This window comes from Oreochromis niloticus, linkage group LG17 (genome assembly GCF_001858045.2).
Source record: "Oreochromis niloticus isolate F11D_XX linkage group LG17, O_niloticus_UMD_NMBU, whole genome shotgun sequence".
NCBI lineage: Eukaryota > Metazoa > Chordata > Actinopteri > Cichliformes > Cichlidae > Oreochromis > Oreochromis niloticus.
The window spans coordinates 3,085,069-3,105,834 of NC_031981.2; the positions used below are offsets into that span (position 1 = coordinate 3,085,069).

Below are 20,766 nucleotides of genomic sequence, written 5' to 3' on the forward strand. Positions count from 1 at the left end.
TAAACTTAATCATCATCTCGGCTCCTCTGACGACCTGTTTGCTGCTGCCTGCTGCTGAAAGGCAGTGGGGAGAGGGGACACGTGGGCAGTGCATTTATTGCAGCATATAATGTGTTTTCTGGATACACTGCTGCTTTTTCAGCATTCAAAGATTGATGGCACCGTGTCAGAGCTGGCTATGAATTTCAGACGGATCAGTCCTTAACTTAACACAAAAGTTATCAATAGTTCTTTTCATCTTTTCTTATTACCCACAGCTACATCCACTTCTGTCAGGCCTAGGCTGCTCACTAGGGCTGGGTATCATCACTGATTTCTATAATCCATTCGATTCCGGTTCTCAAAGTCCTGATTCGATTCAGTTTAGCCTCAAACAGTCAGAAATATTATAATTCTGATCATTTATCAGTACTGATACATGTGAGACTTCATCAGAATTGTGAACATCACAGCAGATGCCTTTGTGTCAAAGTAACTGAGAGTAAAACACAGAAAAACATGAAGGAGATTTTCCTGGTCTGGCGTTTTATAGCAGATAACCTTAAAAATATTCTGCAATTTTGCATAATTTTAAGAAACTTAAATTTCTTCAGTATTGAACAGCAGAAATTAGGCTTTCTTGTCCGAGGTCATTTAAGTGAAAAAAAGAAAAGAAAAAGACAGCGGCCGACAGCGCTGTAAACAACGTTAGACTGGTGGGTAATAAGCGAATGAATAATGCAGAAAACAGAGATTTGAGACGGGAAACTGTTCTTGAAGTACAGAGAGAGAGAGAGAGAGAGCTGTGCATGAAGTGTGATTTTTATTGTGGAAGCAAAACAGCAAAAGTCAGAGCGAATTCATGACGACATTGATCAAATGTGAAGCGTAGTTTGCTGCTTCTTTTCCTGCTGGCTCGGCGAATTTTGGTTGGAGAGACAAAACCTGCAGCTCAGAATCAGCGCAAAAAAGAGGAAACACAGCGCCGACCCGACGCATCAGAATCGCTAAGCTCCGACAGCGTGTCCGTGTTCGGGCCGTGGGGTGAGAAAGCCGAGAAAGACAAAGCTGATTCTGATGCGTCGGGTCCGCCCTGTGGTTACGTCTTTGTGTGGAATCCGTTAATGAATTGATATCGCTTTATTCAAGCTACTCACCTCTCTCTTCCACCTGCACTTTCAACTGGACCACGGCCAATCAGAGAGGTCCCGCCCCTGACTATCTCTGATTGGTTTAGTCCACGATAGGGGCATAATGTGTCTGTTGTTGACCACACGGAGAGTTGCAGAGATTTTTTTTTTTCTTTTTTTTGTTAGCCGAAAATATTTGGTCGCATTTACGACCAAATTGGTCGCACTCTAGAGCCCTGAAGGTATTTACAAAATGTAGAGTATCCTCACGCCACATCGCGGTTCACTTACTAAGAGTGTAGAAAGGATTTATAAGGGTGTGTGGAGGGTTTTTATGGCTTAAAATATATAAAAATAATATAATAAACACGTGGTTTCTACTTGGTGGATTCTCATCGATCACGAGGGGAGTCGGAATGATGATCAGGGATGTAGGAGCCATATGAGTCGTTCCTTTTTCGGATAAAGAGGGTTGGTTTAAATGCACGCACTGTATTGGTGCACGGGTGTGGGGCGTGACTCATGGGTGTGTTAGGTGATAAAGGTGGTTGCACTCACCTGTTCACCGTACCTGATGTTGATGACACAAAGGTAGGGTGAGCATGAGGGGAAACTTCTGTTGACCACAGCTTGAGTCATTTTGATGCATTTTTGTATGCAGCCTGAGTTTCGTTTAGTGCACTAATTGATGCCATAGGCCGATGTTGTAGTTTGGCATAGCAATTGGTGTAATGTTTGTGATTTGTATTCATGTTTGTTTGTGCAGTCTGTGCATTTGTATCATGTTTGATCCCATGTAATGATTTTGTATAGTGGACAGTACAACGTGGAATTAAAGGAGCAAATGGTACAGAAGTGCATCTCATGTGTTTATTGTTGCGCATCATCTGTGTCCTCATGTTTCGCCTGCTGCGGCCGTTGGTTGGAGGAGTCGCAACAAGGGATCTTGGTTCAAGAGCTGGCTGGATCCATTCATAGTAGAGTTTGGGTTGGTCTCTTTGTGGCTGCGTGAGTTTCCTCTGAATACCTCAGCTTCCTCCCACACTCAGCTGAGTAATTCATTTTTGATATTTAACTCATTTAAAGGAGTTTAGATTTTGCTCCCAGCTGTATAACCCTATTGTTACAGCCCTACCAGCCACAGCGCCGCCTCAGACCCTCAGGCAGGCTCTTTTAGCTTTACACGTTTTACTTATGTGAAGCATTCACTTAACAGTGTTTTTCACAATGGCTAAAATAATAAAGTGGTGTTAAACAGTCTTTTCCAGCTTGGAAGCCACGCCTCCTGTGACACTGCTGTGTTACAGTGGATAAGTCGGCCATGCGTGAGATCTCTGAAGCTGTTTGCATTGTTAGTGTGATTTGATAAGCTCTTTATCTGCACACAGTTTCCAGGTCAAATTAAGCCCGTGGTTTCTGTTTTGTAGGACATCACGTTCAAACCGACAGAGATAGATTCATTCATTCAAGAGGATCTTTGCATGCTTTGGATTTTGTGTTTGGCATAGATGAAGTTCACAAGCGGTTTAATTGATTTACCACTGAGGAAATGATGGGTAATAGTTAAACCTTAAAACCGGTTTCTTTTATTCAGTCTTTAAGCTATTAAAAGAGTCAGATAGCTTAACTAAGCATAGACCTGCTGCTGGTCATTGTTTCTTTGTCATTTAAGTGACGCAAGTATTCAATTCCTAATTTCATGACGTGACAGCAGGCTGTTGTTCCTTGTTGTTAGTTTTCAGTTTTTAGAGCTGTTGGATTTGACTTGAAACAGTGATTTAAATAAAACAAAACAAACAGCAACAACACAAAAGCTTCTCAGAGGATGCAAGATAAAACTGAAAATGGGGCCTGAACTCTTTATCGATTCAGTTCATTTCTAAACTTTTGTTATCAGAACAGGAATAAAACCAAAAACATCTGACTACACAGCTGAGATAAGCCACATGCTAACTGGGTTACTCTCTATACTGAAGACGGGTTTTCTTGTAATGCTTTAATTCACTTTTTAATTTATCCAGTCGCAGTACACCACTTTGCAGTGACATTAGTCACATTTAGTTTGTGTTATGTAATTGCCAATTGTGACCACAGGGTGGCACTGTGTGACAAAACTGCTTTGAAAAAATGACAAAGCAGTAAACTTTTCTCATTCTTCTCTCTTGTTTTATGAGAAAACAGATCAGATTCTGACTTCAGTCCAAAAATAGTCAGATCACCCAAGAAGTTTACTTTTAATTCATTTCCTGCTTTTACTTGTTAGGCAAGTCACAGCAAAGAACTCCTGATATTTTAATGTGATATCATGTTTCACCTTGTTGGCTGTTTGTCTGCTGTGAGCTGTATTCCTGTATAAAATAAAAGACGTCATTCTGGAAGCAGTTTTTATCAGAACATGGACTGTAAGGAAAAGCAGATCTTCAATTCCTCGACACAAAATCCTCTTAAGTCCTGAACAGCCAGCTTAGTTTTTGAGTCTTTAGCATCATACAGACAGAAAAACAAATGAACAACATGGGCGGGGATGTTAGTGTTCATACGCAAAGATTAAAAGAACAAAAAGGCAGCAAAGACGTTTGGCTATTGTGTATTAATTGTTGGTTTGCTTACATGTAAATTTGAGGGAAAACACTGATTTGTCTTCAGCACGACACCAAGCATCATTGTAAGTAGATATAAAACGTGAGTTTTTAATTTACTCCATTTGGATTCTGTGTTGCTATTTATAAAAGACATTTTGTCACAAAGACCCAGTATTTGTGTTTCACTCTTTGTAATTATGTTCTTTGATTATTGTTATTCATGTTTTGGGGTTTCTTTAGCTCTCAGTGATCTTAGTCGCGTCACCTCAGCCTGTGTTTGAGTCTGTGTTGTTCACCTCCTGTCACTGTTAGTTACTGTTGTCTCTGTGCTCCATATTCTGTTTCTGTGCCTGTCATGTGTTTCCTGTTTTATTTTGATAGTCCCTGTCCTTTGTGCAGTGTGTCTGATTTTGCTTCCTAGTCGTCTCATTATTTTTCCCGGCTGTGTCACCACCTGTTCCCATTCTCTCGTTGTCCTGCTTGAATATTTCAGTCTTGTCTTTCTCTGTTAGTTTTTGCGTCGTAGACTCGCTGTGCTGTGTTTTCACCTCTGTGCTCATGGTAACATCTTAGTTCTCTGTTCTCCAGTTAGAGCTTCGTGCTTTGAGTTTCTAGTTTGAGTTATCTTGAGCTTTTCCAGCAAATAAAGCTGCGCTTTGAATTTAATTTTTCTGTCTGATAGTCCTGCATTTGGGTCCTTCCTCCTGCCTGCCACACAGCACACACCATGACACATTTTAAGAAAGACAAATTAATGAGTGAAATAACAAAAAAACGAAAAAAGCCACTGAGAGACTCCTGTTTGATCTTGATGGTGTCATGAAAGCTGTGCTGTGATGAGCACATCAGGTCTTCATCAATCTCACTTCTCTGTCATTTTGTAAACTGTAAACTGATCTGAAGCAGAGTTTGGTGAATCTAAAGTAGGATTGCAAAATGATCATAAATGTCTTGGATTTCATATTTTTATTGATTAAAAAAAACACTTTACATCAGTTTTAACATCAGAGCAGATCTAACACCACGTTTAGCTCTAAATGCAAGTATGTTTTTCTCATTAGCAGAAAAATTAATAGACTAAAATTCAGTCCTCTGTATTATTACTGAAGCTATGCAGTGACTAATCTAAAAAGGCGACTCATGCATTTAAACTAAATGTAATTTTTATGATTATTAGGAAGCTGATAGAAATATTTAACTATACTCTCAATTCAAAATGACTTCATTGTCTCGTATCACTGATAGAAACATCAACACAAACTCAGATTTCGTCACTGTGAGACCACGGCGACTCCTGGTTGAGCCATATAAGCAGCTGGAACTGGTTGTGAAGGCATCATCATGGGTGCCTGCATGACTGGAAAAGGCTGCACGTTCACAATGTTGTTATTCTGTATGTTGACCACAGTGGGGGCTTGCTTACGATGCTTTAACTCTCGATGCATCTGACACCAGGAGCACGTGGCGCAGCAATAGGAAATTGCAATATCCTTACAGAGAGAGCCCTGCAGAGAGACGGTACAACCATTATTTCTTTCTTTCTCCTTTTCTGCTTCATGACATTGTCTCACTGTCACTGCTTCATACCTTGATGCCATATCTGTTTCGCATGGCAGCCCTTACAGACAAGACTGCAGGAGGAACACAAACAGGTATCCCACAGGCTGCTAATCCACCAGAGCAACATGTATCACATAAAGGGAGACAGCTGTTCTCTCCAAACCTTCCTGCAACGGTGCTGGCGAGGCAGGGGCCGCACCAGAAACCATAGCAGCCTGAAAAACAGAAATGCATCACCAAAGTGGTAACATGTCTGAAGCGCCTAAGACCCCAGAAATGACAAGAAAAAGATCTTAAACTTCTTACAAGTACTGGCATCCTCAAAGCAATCCAAGAGACCACTGTCCCAGTCTGTCAAGGGTTTTTCTGCCATTGTATGTTGAAGTTCAGCCACAGACACTAAATAATTACTCTGTAAAAGTAGAATGAAGTAGAGAAAGCCCAAATAAAACAATTGCAATGAAAGTCAGCTTTGTCTTCACATTTGTCTTCTTTCAGCTGAGACAGAAGGCTAAAAAAAAGAAAAATTCTGCCCAAAGATCACTTTAAAACCATAATCCGTGCCCTTTGTACAACTTGGTTGTATTACTGTAAAGCTTTATATATTGGTGTTACCATTTTGCCCTGTGTCGTCTTCAGCTGCTGTAAAATGTTGGATCACAACTTTTAACTGGCTGCACAGTTAAAGTGCTTAAATGGTCTTCCCCGACGTTCCCTCTCTGAGCTGCACTTGCACTTGCCTTCCCACTCACACCAACTAACCGACTGCTCCTGGATGTGTCGAGGACACAGCGGAGGCTCAGACGGACTTTTGGCGTAGCGAGTCCCAACTTTGAAATTTGTTACCATTTCACATTAGAGAGGTCTCTTCACTGCCAGTTCTTAAATCAGGCCAGGAGTGACATGTTTAGCCGCATGTTCTCCTTAAATTGCTGGCTGTCTGAGTGGTGTCCCAGAAACGATGTGGGCTTCATAGATAATTGGCAAACCTTCTGGAGGAAACCTGGTCTTGTTAGGAGAGACGGCATCCATCCCACTTTGGATGGAGCAGCTCTCATTTCTAGAAATATGGACAAATTTATTAAACCCCCCAAAATATGACTATCCAGAGTTGGGACCAGGAAGCAGAGTTGCAGTCTTACACGCCCCTCTGCAGCTTCTCTCCTCCTGTTACCCCCCCCAAAAACCCATCTCCATAGAGACTGTGTCAGCTCCCAAACAGACAAAAAACAAACTAAAAACCAGCAATAAACAACTTAAACATAAAAAAATCACAAAGAAAGAACAATACAGTATCCACATCTGAACCAAAGAGTAAAACAGTGAAATGTGGATTATTAAATATTAGGTCTCTCTCCTCCAAGTCTCTGTTAGTACATGACTTAATAATTGATCAACAAATCGATTTACTCTGCCTTACAGAAACCTGGTTGCAGCCGGATGATTATGTTAGTTTAAATGAATCAACACCCCCGAGTCATTCTAACTACCAGAAACCTCGAAGCACAGACCGAGGGGGCGGTGTGGCAGCAATTTTTCACACCAGCCTATTAATTAACGAAAGACCAAGACAGACTTTTAATTCATTTGAAAGCCTGATGCTTAGCCTCGTCCACCCCAGCTGTAAAACTCTGAAACCAGTCTTACTTGTTATCATCTATCGTCCACCTGGGCCTTACACAGAGTTTCTGTCTGATTTCTCAGACTTTTTATCTGATTTAGTGCTCAGCTCAGATAAAATAATTATTGTGGGTGATTTTAACATCCATGTAGATGCTAAAAATGACAGCCTCAACATGGCATTTAATCTGTTATTAGACTCAATTGGCTTCTCTCAAAATGTAAAAGAACCCACCCACCACTTTAATCACACTCTAGATCTTGTTTTAACATATGGCATAGAAACTGAACATTTAACAGTGTTTCCTGAAAACCCTCTGCTGTCTGATCATTTCCTGATAACATTTACATTTACAATAATTGATTACACAGCAGTGGAGAGTAGACTTTATCAAAGTAGATGTCTTTCTGAAAGTGCTGTAACTAAGTTTAAGAATATAATCCACCCACTGTTATCATCTTCAATGCCCTGTACCAACATAGAGCAGAGCAGCTATCTGAACGCTACTCCAACAGAGGTCGATCATCTTGTTAATAATTTTACCTCCTCACTACGTACGACTCTGGATACTGTAGCTCCTGTGAAAACTAAGGTCTCAAATCAGAAGTCCCTGACTCCGTGGTATAATTCTCAAACACGTAGCCTAAAGCAGATAACTCGTAAGCTGGAGAGGAAATGGCGTGTCACAAATTTAGAAGATCATCATTTAGCCTGGAGAAATAGTTTGCTGCTTTATAAGAAAGCCCTCCGCAAAGCCAGAACATCTTACTATTCATCACTGATTGAAGAAAATAAGAACAACCCCAGGTTTCTCTTCAGCACTGTAGCCAGGCTGACAAACAGTCAGAGCTCTACTGAGCCAACAATCCCTTTAACGTTAACTAGTAATGACTTCATGAACTTCTTCACAAATAAAATTTTTATCATTAGAGAAAAAATTACCAATAATCATCCCACAGATGTAATATTATCTACAGCTACTTTTAGTACCATTGATGTTAAGTTAGACTCTTTTTCTCCAATTGATCTTTCTGAGTTAACTTCAATAATTACTTCCTCCAAACCATCAACGTGTCTTTTAGACCCCATTCCTACAAAACTGCTCAAAGAAGTCCTGCCATTAATTAATTCTTCGATCTTAAATATGATCAACCTATCTCTAATAATCGGCTATGTACCACAGGCCTTCAAGCTGGCTGTAGTTAAACCTTTACTTAAAAAGCCATCTCATGACCCAGCTGTCTTAGCTAATTATAGGCCAATCTCCAACCTTCCTTTCATATCAAACATCCTTGAAAGAGTAGTTGTCAAACAGCTAACAGATCATCTGCAGAGGAATGGCTTATTTGAAGAGTTTCAGTCAGGTTTCAGAGCTCATCACAGCACAGAAACAGCTTTAGTGAAGGTTACAAATGATCTTCTTATGGCCTCTGACAGTGGACTCATCTCTGTGCTTGTCCTGCTAGACCTCAGTGCAGAGTTCGATACTGTTGATCACAATATCCTATTAGAGCAATTAGAACATGCTGTAGGTATTACAGGTACTGCACTGCAGTGGTTTGTATCATATCTATCAAATAGACTCCACTTTGTACATGTAAATGGAGAGTCCTCTTCACCCACTGAGGTTAATTATGGTGTTCCACAGGGTTCAGTGCTAGGACCAATTCTGTTTACATTATACATGCTTCCCTTAGGCAGCATCATTAGAAGACATAGCATACATTTTCACTGCTATGCAGATGACACCCAACTCTATCTATCCATGAAGCCAGGTATCACACACCGATTAGTGAAACTGCAGGAATGTCTTAAAGACATAAAGACCTGGATGGCCGCTAACTTTCTGCTTCTTAATTCAGATCAAACTGAGGTTATTGTACTCGGCCCTGAAAATCTTAGAAATATGGTATCTAACCAGATTCTTACTCTGGATGGCATTACCTTGGCCTCCAGTAACACTGTGAGGAACCTTGGAGTCATTTTTGACCAGGACATGTCCTTCAACGCACATATTAAACAAATATGTAAGACTGCTTTCTTCCATTTGTGCAACATCTCTAATGTTAGAAATGTCCTGTCTCTTAGTGATGCTGAAAAACTAGTTCATGCATTTATTACTTCCAGGCTGGACTACTGTAATTCATTATTATCAGGATGTCCTAAAAACTCCCTGAAAAGTCTTCAGCTAATCCAAAATGCTGCAGCAAGAGTCCTGACAGGGACTAGAAAGAGAGAGCAGATTTCTCCTGTATTGGCTTCCCTTCATTGGCTTCCTGTTAAATCCAGAATTGAATTCAAAATCCTGCTCCTCACATACAAGGTCTTAAATAATCAGGCCCCATCTTATCTTAATGACCTTGTAGTACCATATCACCCTATTAGAGCACTTCGCTCTTGCACTGCAGGCCTACTTGCTGTTCCTAGAGTATTTAAAAGTAGAATGGGAGGCAGAGCCTTCAGTTTTCAGGCCCCTCTTCTGTGGAACCAGCTTCCAGTTTGGATTCGGGAGACAGACACTATCTCTACTTTCAAGATTAGGCTTAAAACTTTCCTTTTTGCTAAAGCATATAGTTAGGGCTGGACCAGGTGACCCTGAATCCTCCCTTAGTTATGCTGCAATAGACGTAGGCTGCCGGGGATTCCCATGATGCATTGAGTTTTTCCTTTCCAGTCACCTTTCTCACTCACTATGTGTTAATAGACCTCTCTGCATTGAATCATATCTGTTATTAATCTCTGTCTCTCTTCCACAGCATGTCTTCTATCCTGTCTTCCTTCTCTCACCCCAACCGGTTGCAGCAGATGCCCCGCCCCTCCCTGAGCCTGGTTCTGCCGGAGGTTTCTTCCTGTTAAAAGGGAGTTTTTCCTTCCCACTGTCGCCAAAGTGCTTGCTCATAGGGGGTCATATGATTGTTGGGGTTTTCTCTGTACCTATGAAGCGCCTTGAGGCGACTTTTGTTGTGATTTGGCGCTATATAAATAAAACTGAATTGAATTGAATTGAATTGAATTAAATCCAGTCTAAAGATCCACGTCTTCTGCTTGGTGTTTGACCCAGTTTGAGAGATTTATCATTCATTTAAAATTCTTTTACTCATGTTTATCTTGTATTGTAATGACATTTTGAAAGTTTTGAATTCTATTTTATATTTTATTTAATAAGAATATCTCTAGAATATCCCAAAATCTGACATGTTTGTGAACCAGGACACGGACCTCATTAAGCCAGGTGACGTCTGGTCCCATTTGGCTTTAGTTACGTGTCCCTCCTTCATGTTCCATTGCAGGCTTGGGTATCGGTGCAGAACTACATACGTGGATTTCTTGCATTTCACTTTGTTCATGTTTTTAACATTCTGTTGTTAAATGTTTGGTCACGATTATAAGTACGCTATTTTATCCAGATTACAGAATTTAATTTGTTTCCAGGAAATGGAGTAACATATAGGATGGAGGGAAACATGCAAACAACTTGCAAAAAAAGAAAGCACATGAAAACATGAAATGTGGAAGTTTTGAGTTTTCCATGAATACTCTTGCAAAAAATAGGAACATGTTACAAGTTATGAGTTTTGTTTAGGGTACATTACTTGTGAATCAGGACATTGTTATATATGTAGCGAGGAAAAGCTACTGAGTAACTGCTAGGGGCCTCTATACTACTCGTGCAAACTTTCAGGCCCAAAGCTCTAGCAGGAACAAGCCCAGAATAAACGGGACAAGAGGGTCAATATCAGCCAGGATACGTTAAAGTTTATTATTTTAAAAGAAAACACAAAGGGTTCGCAATAGGCCTAAAACATCACAATAAAAAGGTCACTAACGACCACAATATAGTCTTATTGGTGCAACCTGCCAGCAATGCAACTATCACCTGAGGGCTTGCTCTCCCCCGGCGGCCCCAGATGCTCATTGCTTTAAAAGAAACAAATCCACCCCAAATAAATACGAGCCCAACAGAACACTTATCGCATGCACTAAGTGTTTTAGTTCAGGCAATAATTGGTGGCACTAAAATCCCTCTTAATAAAACTTATTCACAGCAAATCCACACGGAGCACCTCTGTGAGACCTAATCTCCCTAAGGTAAGAGCCCAGCTCAGGGATTGCACCAGCCCAGTGAAGATAAAAACAAACCCTGAATAAAAAAAAAAATCAGTTTTAAAAGGTGGCCCTACTCTAAAACCAACTTGGGAGGCAAACGTAACGAAAAGGAGAAGGAGGAAAAAACAGTGACACATTCACATGTGCAGCCTGTCCTCCAGCTGACTACTATGTTTGCTGCACAACTCGTTTGTGGTCTTCTAAAATCACTACTTCTCATAACCATTGTTCACAGCTGCTTGTCAGTGAAAATGAGAGAAGAAGAGCACCTGCTGCTACTTCCTCTTTTATACCCTCCCTTGGGTCCCCTGGGTCCTAACGCCTTCCCCATTACATATATAGCTACTTTGACATAGTCCGATTGATTGCAAGGCTAATTTATGACGTTTTTATATTTCTATTTAACCCTTTCATGCACAGTGTCACTACACTGGACAGCTATTGATGGTATACTTCAACATAAACCACTACATTGGACACTGATGTGTAACTCCATACCCTGCCACCCACTGGTCAGCCAGTTGTCCACCTAAGTGGACATGTTAAAAACGCTTTTGAAAAGTACATGTTTTAAAAAATGAAGATCAAAAATCTTTTTTTTCATGTCTAAAGATGAATAAAAATACTTAAGAAAAGAAATCCAGATTGACATTGTCACTATTCATGCATGAAAGGGTTAAGTTTCTATTGTAAGATAAGATAAGATAAGATAAGATAAGAGAACCTTTATTAGTCCCACGCGTGGGAAATTTGTTTTGTTACAGCAGTGGACAGTGCAAAGTTGCATAGAAAAATTAGAAGAAAAAACACTGGAATAATATATCCATAAGATACTGTACACAATAGAATAGAATAAAATAAAATAAAAATAAAATAAAATACTATATACAATCGAATAAAATAGAATACAAATGCTATATACAATATGATAATACAACGACGCCAGAAAGAGTATTGCACTTAGTGTTATTGCTATTGCACATTATATATTCACATGTATATTGCACATGTATATTCACCCTCCATCCATAATAAAGAAAACTAAACCAATGAAATATCAGAATCTCTGATAAATGAAATAACTGAACTGACAGCATCATTAACACCAAGCACTAAAGAAAAAAAAGAGATGACACAACAAACGTTTCACTTACTTCTTATTCTGCACTCTGATGTCTCTCCTCTCCAGCACTCAGTCACACTCTGTTCTTCTTTATCAAAGGAGGTCATGACACACAGTCCCAGTGAAAACTTTGGACATGTGAGCATGACTGGTACTGAATGTGTTTGAATATTCAGACAAGTAGTTTAAATTGGCTGCACAGAGGTTAAATGACTGAGAGTGAACTACTGAAAGCAAAACCAGTGGTTTGATGTAAACATTGGCTACTACTAACACAAATAACACTTAAAGAGCAACGCTCTAATACACATGAGTAAAAAGAGCAAGGGACTGAATGAATAACTTGTGGTGGACCACTAGAGGGCTCCACTCACACCCAGTGAGTAGGAAGTGTGTTCCTGTGTTTTGTGGCGCGATATGTGCAGTTGTTGTTGGAGAGGAATAAAGAAGGAGTGAGACCTGAGAGCTCACGTACCCTCACCGTGCTGTGTTTTTGCCTCTGTGCTTATGGTAACATCTTAGTTCCCTGTTCTCCAGTTAGAGCTTCATGCTTTGAGTTTCTAGTTTGAGTTATCTTGAGCTTTTCCAGCAAATAAAGCTGCGTATTGAGTTTAATTTTTCTGTCTGATAGTCCTGCATTTGGGTCCTTCCTCCTGCCTGCCACACAGCACACACCATGACACATTTTAAGAAAGACAAATTAATGAGTGGAATAACAAAAAACGAAAAAAGCCACTGAGAGACTCCTGTTTGATCTTGATGGTGTCATGAAAGCTGTGCTGTGATGAGCACATCAGGTCTTCATCAATCTCACTTCTCTGTCATTTTGTAAACTGTAAACTGATCTGAAGCAGAGTTTGGTGAATCTAAAGTAGGATTGCAAAATGATCATAAATGTCTTGGATTTCATATTTTTATTGATAAAAAAACACTTTACATCAGTTTTAACATCAGAGCAGATCTAACACCACGTTTAGCTCTAAATGCAAGTATGTTTTTCTCATTAGCAGAAAAATTAATAGACTAAAATTCAGTCCTCTGTATTATTACTGAAGCTATGCAGTGACTAATCTAAAAAGGCGACTCATGCATTTAAACTAAATGTAATTTTTATGATTATTAGGAAGCTGATAGAAATATTTAACTATACTCTCAATTTAAAATGACTTCATTGTCTCGTATCACTGATAGAAACATCAACACAAACTCGGATTTTGTCACTGTGAGACCACGGCGACTCCTGGTTGAGCCATATAAGCAGCTGGAACTGGTTGTGAAGGCATCATCATGGGTGCCTGCATGACTGGAAAAGGCTGCATGTTCACAATGTTGTTATTCTGTATGTTGACCACAGTGGGGGCTTGCTTACGATGCTTTAACTCGCGATGCATCTGACACCAGGAGCACGTGGCGCAGCAATAGGAAATTGCAATATCCTTACAGAGAGAGCCCTGCAGAGAGACGGTACAACCATTATTTCTTTCTTTCTCCTTTTCTGCTTCATGACATTGTCTCACTGTCACTGCTTCATACCTTGATGCCATATCTGTTTCGCATGGCAGCCCTTAAAGACAAAACTGCAGGAGGAACACAAACAGGTATCCCACAGGCTGCTAATCCACCAGAGCAACATGTATCACATAAAGGGAGACAGCTGTTCTCTCCAAACCTTCCTGCAACGGTGCTGGCGAGGCAGGGGCCGCACCAGAAACCATAGCAGCCTGAAAAACAGAAATGCATCACCAAAGTGGTAACATGTCTGAAGCGCCTAAGACCCCAGAAATGACAAGAAAAAGATCTTAAACTTCTTACAAGTACTGGCATCCTCAAAGCAATCCAAGAGCCCACTGTCCCAGTCTGTCAAGGGTTTTTCTGCCATTGTATGTTGAACTTCAGCCACAGACACTAAATAATTACTCTGTAAAAGTAGAATGAAGTAGAGAAAGCCCAAATAAAACAATTGCAATTAAAGTCAGCTTTATACAACTTTGTCTTCTTTCAGCTGAGACAGAAGGCTAAAAAAAAGAAAAATTCTGCCCAAAGATCACTTTAAAACCATAATCCGTGCCCTTTGTACAACTTGGTTGTATTACTGTAAAGCTTTATATATTGGTGTTACCATTTTGCCCTGTGTCGTCTTCAGCTGCTGTAAAATGTTGGATCACAACTTTTAACTGGCTGCACAGTTAAAGTGCTTAAATGGTCTTCCCCGACGTTCCCTCTCTGAGCTGCACTTGCACTTGCCTTCCCACTAACACCAACTAACCGACTGCTCCTGGATGTGTCGAGGACACAGCGGAAGCTCAGACGGACTTTTGGCGTAGCGAGTCCCAACTTTGAAATTTGTTACCATTTCACATTAGAGAGGTCTCTTCACTGCCAGTTCTTAAATCAGACCAGCAGTGACATGTTTAGCCGCATGTTCTCCTTAAATTGCTGGCTGTCTGAGTGGTGTCCCAGAAACGATGTGGGCTTCATAGATAATTGGCAAACCTTCTGGAGGAAACCTGGTCTTGTTAGGAGAGACGGCATCCATCCCACTTTGGATGGAGCAGCTCTCATTTCTAGAAATATGGACAAATTTATTAAACCCCCCAAAATATGACTATCCAGAGTTGGGACCAGGAAGCAGAGTTGCAGTCTTACACGCCTCTCTGCAGCTTCTCTCCTCCTGCTACCCCCCGAAAAAACCATCTCCACTGAGACTGTGTCAGCTCCCAAACAGACAAAAAACAAACTAAAAACCAGCAATAAACAACTTAAACATAAAAAAAATCACAAAGAAAGAACAATACAGTATCCACATCTGAACCAAAGAGTAAAACAGTGAAATGTGGATTATTAAATATTAGGTCTCTCTCCTCCAAGTCTCTGTTAGTACATGATTTAATAATTGATCAACAAATTGATTTACTCTGCCTTACAGAAACCTGGTTGCAGCAGGATGATTATGTTAGTTTAAATGAATCAACACCCTTGAGTCATTCTAACTACCAGAAACCTCGAAGCACAGACCGAGGGGGCGGTGTGGCAGCAATTTTTTACACCAGTCTATTAATTAACGAAAGACCAAGACAGACTTTTAATTCATTTGAAAGCCTGATGCTTAGCCTCGTCCACCCCAGCTGTAAAACTCAGAAACCAGTCTTACTTGTTATCATCTATCGTCCACCTGGGCCTTACACAGAGTTTCTGTCTGATTTCTCAGACTTTTTATCTGATTTAGTGCTCAGCTCAGATAAAATAATTATTGTGGGTGATTTTAACATCCATGTAGATGCTAAAAATGACAGCCTCAACATGGCATTTAATCTGTTATTAGACTCAATTGGCTTCTCTCAAAATGTAAAAGAACCCACCCACCACTTTAATCACACTCTAGATCTTGTTTTAACATATGGCATAGAAACTGAACATTTAACAGTGTTTCCTGAAAACCCTCTGCTGTCTGATCATTTCCTGATAACATTTACATTTACAATAATTGATTACACAGCAGTGGAGAGTAGACTTTGTCTTTCTGAAAGCGCTGTAACTAAGTTTAAGAATATAATCCACCCACTGTTATCATCTTCAATGCCCTGTACCAACATAGAGCAGAGCAGCTATCTGAACGCTACTCCAACAGAGGTCGATCATCTTGTTAATAATTTTACCTCCTCACTACGTACGACTCTGGATACTGTAGCTCCTGTGAAAACTAAGGTCTCAAATCAGAAGTCCCTGACTCCGTGGTATAATTCTCAAACACGTAGCCTAAAGCAGATAACTCGTAAGCTGGAGAGGAAATGGCGTGTCACAAATTTAGAAGATCATCATTTAGCCTGGAGAAATAGTTTGCTGCTTTATAAGAAAGCCCTCCGCAAAGCCAGAACATCTTACTATTCGTCACTGATTGAAGAAAATAAGAACAACCCCAGGTTTCTCTTCAGCACTGTAGCCAGGCTGACAAACAGTCAGAGCTCTACTGAGCCAACAATCCATTTAACGTTAACTAGTAATGACTTCATGAACTTCTTCACTAATAAAATTTTTATCATTAGAGAAAAAATTACCAATCATCCCACAGATGTAATATTATCTACAGCTACTTTTAGTACCATTGATGTTAAGTTAGACTCTTTTTCTCCAATTGATCTTTCTGAGTTAACTTCAATAATTACTTCCTCCAAACCATCAACGTGTCTTTTAGACCCCATTCCTACAAAACTGCTCAAAGAAGTCCTGCCATTAATTAATGCTTCAATCTTAAATATGATCAACCTATCTCTAATAATCGGCTATGTACCACAGGCCTTCAAGGTGGCTGTAGTTAAACCTTTACTTAAAAAGCCATCTCATGACCCAGCTGTCTTAGCTAATTATAGGCCAATCTCCAACCTTCCTTTCATATCAAACATCCTTGAAAGAGTAGTTGTCAAACAGCTAACAGATCATCTGCAGAGGAATGGCTTATTTGAAGAGTTTCAGTCAGGTTTCAGAGCTCATCACAGCACAGAAACAGCTTTAGTGAAGGTTACAAATGATCTTCTTATGGCCTCTGACAGTGGACTCATCTCTGTGCTTGTCCTGCTAGACCTCAGTGCAGAGTTCGATACTGTTGATCACAATATCCTATTAGAGCAATTAGAACATGCTGTAGGTATTACAGGTACTGCACTGCAGTGGTTTGTATCATATCTATCAAATAGACTCCACTTTGTACATGTAAATGGAGAGTCCTCTTCACCCACTGAGGTTAATTATGGTGTTCCACAGGGTTCAGTGCTAGGACCAATTCTGTTTACATTATACATGCTTCCCTTAGGCAGCATCATTAGAAGACATAGCATACATTTTCACTGCTATGCAGATGACACCCAACTCTATCTATCCATGAAGCCAGGTAACACACACCGATTAGTTAAACTGCAGGAATGTCTTAAAGGCATAAAGACCTGGATGGCCGCTAACTTTCTGCTTCTTAATTCAGATCAAACTGAGGTTATTGTACTCGGCCCTGAAAATCTTAGAAATATGGTATCTAACCAGATTCTTACTCTGGATGGCATTACCTTGGCCTCCAGTAACACTGTGAGGAACCTTGGAGTCATTTTTGACCAGGACATGTCCTTCAACGCACATATTAAACAAATATGTAAGACTGCTTTCTTCCATTTGTGCAACATCTCTAATGTTAGAAATGTCCTGTCTCTTAGTGATGCTGAAAAACTAGTTCATGCATTTATTACTTCCAGGCTGGACTACTGTAATTCATTATTATCAGGATGTCCTAAAAACTCCCTGAAAAGTCTTCAGCTAATCCAAAATGCTGCAGCAAGAGTCCTGACAGGGACTAGAAAGAGAGAGCAGATTTCTCCTGTATTGGCTTCCCTTCATTGGCTTCCTGTTAAATCCAGAATTGAATTCAAAATCCTGCTCCTCACATACAAGGTCTTAAATAATCAGGCCCCATCTTATCTTAATGACCTTGTAGTACCATATCACCCTATTAGAGCACTTCGCTCTTGCACTGCAGGCCTACTTGCTGTTCCTAGAGTATTTAAAAGTAGAATGGGAGGCAGAGCCTTCAGTTTTCAGGCCCCTCTTCTGTGGAACCAGCTTCCAGTTTGGATTCGGGAGACAGACACTATCTCTACTTTCAAGATTAGGCTTAAAACTTTCCTTTTTGCTAAAGCATATAGTTAGGGCTGGACCAGGTGACCCTGAATCCTCCCTTAGTTATGCTGCAATAGACGTAGGCTGCCGGGGATTCCCATGATGCATTGAGTTTTTCCTTTCCAGTCACCTTTCTCACTCACTATGTGTTAATAGACCTCTCTGCATTGAATCATATCTGTTATTAATCTCTGTCTCTCTTCCACAGCATGTCTTCTATCCTGTCTTCCTTCTCTCACCCCAACCGGTTGCAGCAGATGCCCCGCCCCTCCCTGAGCCTGGTTCTGCCGGAGGTTTCTTCCTGTTAAAAGGGAGTTTTTCCTTCCCACTGTCGCCAAAGTGCTTGCTCATAGGGGGTCATATGATTGTTGGGGTTTTCTCTGTACCTATGAAGCGCCTTGAGGCGACTTTTGTTGTGATTTGGCGCTATATAAATAAAACTGAATTGAATTGAATTGAATTGAATTAAATCCAGTCTAAAGATCCACGTCTTCTGCTTGGTGTTTGACCCAGTTTGAGATATTTATCATTCATTTAAAATTCTTTTACTCATGTTTATCTTGTATTGTAATGACATTTTGAAAGTTTTGAATTCTATTTTATATTTAATTTAATAAGAATATCTCTAGAATATCCCAAAATCTGACATGTTTGTGAACCAGGACACGGACCTCATTAAGCCAGGTGACGTCTGGTCCCATTTGGCTTTAGTTACGTGTCCCTCCTTCATGTTCCATTGCAGGCTTGGGTATCGGTGCAGAACTACATACGTGGATTTCTTGCATTTCACTTTGTTCATGTTTTTAACATTCTGTTGTTAAATGTTTGGTCACGATTATAAGTACGCTATTTTATCCAGATTACAGAATTTAATTTGTTTCCAGGAAATGGAGTAACATATAGGATGGAGGGAAACATGCAAACAACTTGCAAAAAAAGAAAGCACATGAAAACATGAAATGTGGAAGTTTTGAGTTTTCCATGAATACTCTTGCAAAAAATAGGAACATGTTACAAGTTATGAGTTTTGTTTAGGGTACATTACCTGTGAATCAGGACATTGTTATATATGTAGCGAGGAAAAGCTACTGAGTAACTGCTAGGGGCCTCTATACTACTCGTGCAAACTTTCAGGCCCAAAGCTCTAGCAGGAACAAGCCCAGAATAAACGGGACAAGAGGGTCAATATCAGCCAGGATACGTTAAAGTTTATTATTTTAAAAGAAAACACAAAGGGTTCGCAATAGGCCTAAAACATCACAATAAAAAGGTCACTAACGACCACAATATAGTCTTATTGGTGCAACCTGCCAGCAATGCAACTATCACCTGAGGGCTTGCTCTCCCCCGGCGGCCCCAGATGCTCATTGCTTTAAAAGAAACAAATCCACCCCAAATAAATACGAGCCCAACAGAACACTTATCGCATGCACTAAGTGTTTTAGTTCAGGCAATAATTGGTGGCACTAAAATCCCTCTTAATAAAACTTATTCACAGCAAATCCACACGGAGCACCTCTGTGAGACCTAATCTCCCTAAGGTAAGAGCCCAGCTCAGGGATTGCACCAGCCCAGTGAAGATAAAAACAAACCCTGAATAAAAAAAAAAATCAGTTTTAAAAGGTGGCCCTACTCTAAAACCAACTTGGGAGGCAAACGTAACGAAAAGGAGAAGGAGGAAAAAACAGTGACACATTCACATGTGCAGCCTGTCCTCCAGCTGACTACTATGTTTGCTGCACAACTCGTTTGTGGTCTTCTAAAATCACTACTTCTCATAACCATTGTTCACAGCTGCTTGTCAGTGAAAATGAGAGAAGAAGAGCACCTGCTGCTACTTCCTCTTTTATACCCTCCCTTGGGTCCCCTGGGTCCTAACGCCTTCCCCATTACATATATAGCTACTTTGACATAGTCCGATTGATTGCAAGGCTAATTTATGACGTTTTTATATTTCTATTTAACCCTTTCATGCACAGTGTCACTACACTGGACAGCTATTGATGGTATACTTCAACATAAACCACTACATTGGACACTGATGTGTAACTCCATACCCTGCCACCCACTGGTCAGCCAGTTGTCCACCTAAGTGGACATGTTAAAAACGCTTTTGAAAAGTACATGTTTTAAAAAATGAAGATCAAAAATCTTTTTTTTCATGTCTAAAGATGAATAAAAATACTTAAGAAAAGAAATCCAGATTGACATTGTCACTATTCATGCATGAAAGGGTTAAGTTTCTATTGTAAGATAAGATAAGATAAGATAAGATAAGATAAGAGAACCTTTATTAGTCCCACGCGTGGGAAATTTGTTTTGTTACAGCAGTGGACAGTGCAAAGTTGCATAGAAAAATTAGAAGAAAAAACACTGGAATAATATATCCATAAGATACTGTACACAATAGAATAGAATAAAATAAAATAAAAATAAAATAAAATACTATATACAATCGAATAAAATAGAATACAAATGCTATATACAATATGATAATACAACGACGCCAGAAAGAGTATTGCACTTAGTGTTATTGCTATTGCACATTATATATTCACATGTATATTGCACATGTATATTCACCCTCCATCCATAATAAAGAAAACTAAACCAATGAAATATCAGAATCTCTGATAAATGAAATAACTGAACTGACAGCATCATTAACACCAAGCACTAAAGAAAAAAAAGAGATGACACAACAAACGTTTCACTTACTTCTTATTCTGCACTCTGATGTCTCTCCTCTCCAGCACTCAGTCACACTCTGTTCTTCTTTATCAAAGGAGGTCATGACACACAGTCCCAGTGAAAACTTTGGACATGTGAGCATGACTGGTACTGAATGTGTTTGAATATTCAGACAAGTAGTTTAAATTGGCTGCACAGAGGTTAAATGACTGAGAGTGAACTACTGAAAACAAAACCAGTGGTTTGATGTAAACATTGGCTACTACTAACACAAATAACACTTAAAGAGCAACGCTCTAATACACATGAGTAAAA

General features: G+C 39.9%; 2 protein-coding genes across 3 annotated transcripts; both read right to left on the bottom strand.

Annotated features, from left to right (window-relative positions):
* Window positions 1-4,642: 4,642 nt before the first annotated feature.
* On the bottom strand, window positions 4,643-12,310 carry LOC109195087 (placenta-specific gene 8 protein). The gene is made up of 4 exons (XM_019346520.2): window positions 12,134-12,310; window positions 5,558-5,663; window positions 5,279-5,466; window positions 4,643-5,196 (listed from the first exon to the last, which is right to left on the bottom strand). Exons 2-4 carry the CDS (start codon window positions 5,622-5,624, stop codon window positions 4,963-4,965), a joined length of 489 nt encoding a protein of 162 aa, XP_019202065.1. The 5' UTR covers window positions 5,625-5,663; window positions 12,134-12,310; the 3' UTR covers window positions 4,643-4,962.
* A 687-nt stretch (window positions 12,311-12,997) lies between these two features.
* Window positions 12,998-20,665, bottom strand: LOC109195088 (placenta-specific gene 8 protein-like). 2 transcript variants are annotated; one of them, XM_019346521.2, is made up of 4 exons: window positions 20,479-20,665; window positions 13,915-14,020; window positions 13,636-13,823; window positions 12,998-13,553 (listed from the first exon to the last, which is right to left on the bottom strand). In XM_019346521.2, the coding sequence occupies exons 2-4, from the start codon at window positions 13,979-13,981 to the stop codon at window positions 13,320-13,322; spliced, it is 489 nt and encodes a 162-aa protein (XP_019202066.1). In that variant the 5' UTR covers window positions 13,982-14,020; window positions 20,479-20,665; the 3' UTR covers window positions 12,998-13,319. The 2 variants fall into 2 exon arrangements, with proteins under 2 accessions (XP_019202066.1, XP_019202067.1); XM_019346522.2 differs by lacking the exon at window positions 20,479-20,665 and adding an exon at window positions 18,432-18,458.
* Window positions 20,666-20,766: the final 101 nt, after the last annotated feature.

What these genes read in the sequence shown, in the direction of transcription:
- LOC109195087 (XM_019346520.2), bottom strand. Translation starts at nt 5,624, where the DNA reads ATGGCAGAAAAACCCTTGACAGACTGGGACAGTGGTCTCTTGGATTGC. An exon ending in CTTTGAGGATGCCAGTACTT is followed by an intron (nt 5,467 to 5,557) that starts GTAAGAAGTTTA and finishes TCTGTTTTTCAG; the next exon opens with GCTGCTATGGTTTCTGGTGC. An exon ending in GAAACAGATATGGCATCAAG is followed by an intron (nt 5,197 to 5,278) that starts GTATGAAGCAGT and finishes GTCTCTCTGCAG; the next exon opens with GGCTCTCTCTGTAAGGATAT.
- LOC109195088 (XM_019346521.2), bottom strand. Translation starts at nt 13,981, where the DNA reads ATGGCAGAAAAACCCTTGACAGACTGGGACAGTGGGCTCTTGGATTGC. An exon ending in CTTTGAGGATGCCAGTACTT is followed by an intron (nt 13,824 to 13,914) that starts GTAAGAAGTTTA and finishes TCTGTTTTTCAG; the next exon opens with GCTGCTATGGTTTCTGGTGC. An exon ending in GAAACAGATATGGCATCAAG is followed by an intron (nt 13,554 to 13,635) that starts GTATGAAGCAGT and finishes GTCTCTCTGCAG; the next exon opens with GGCTCTCTCTGTAAGGATAT.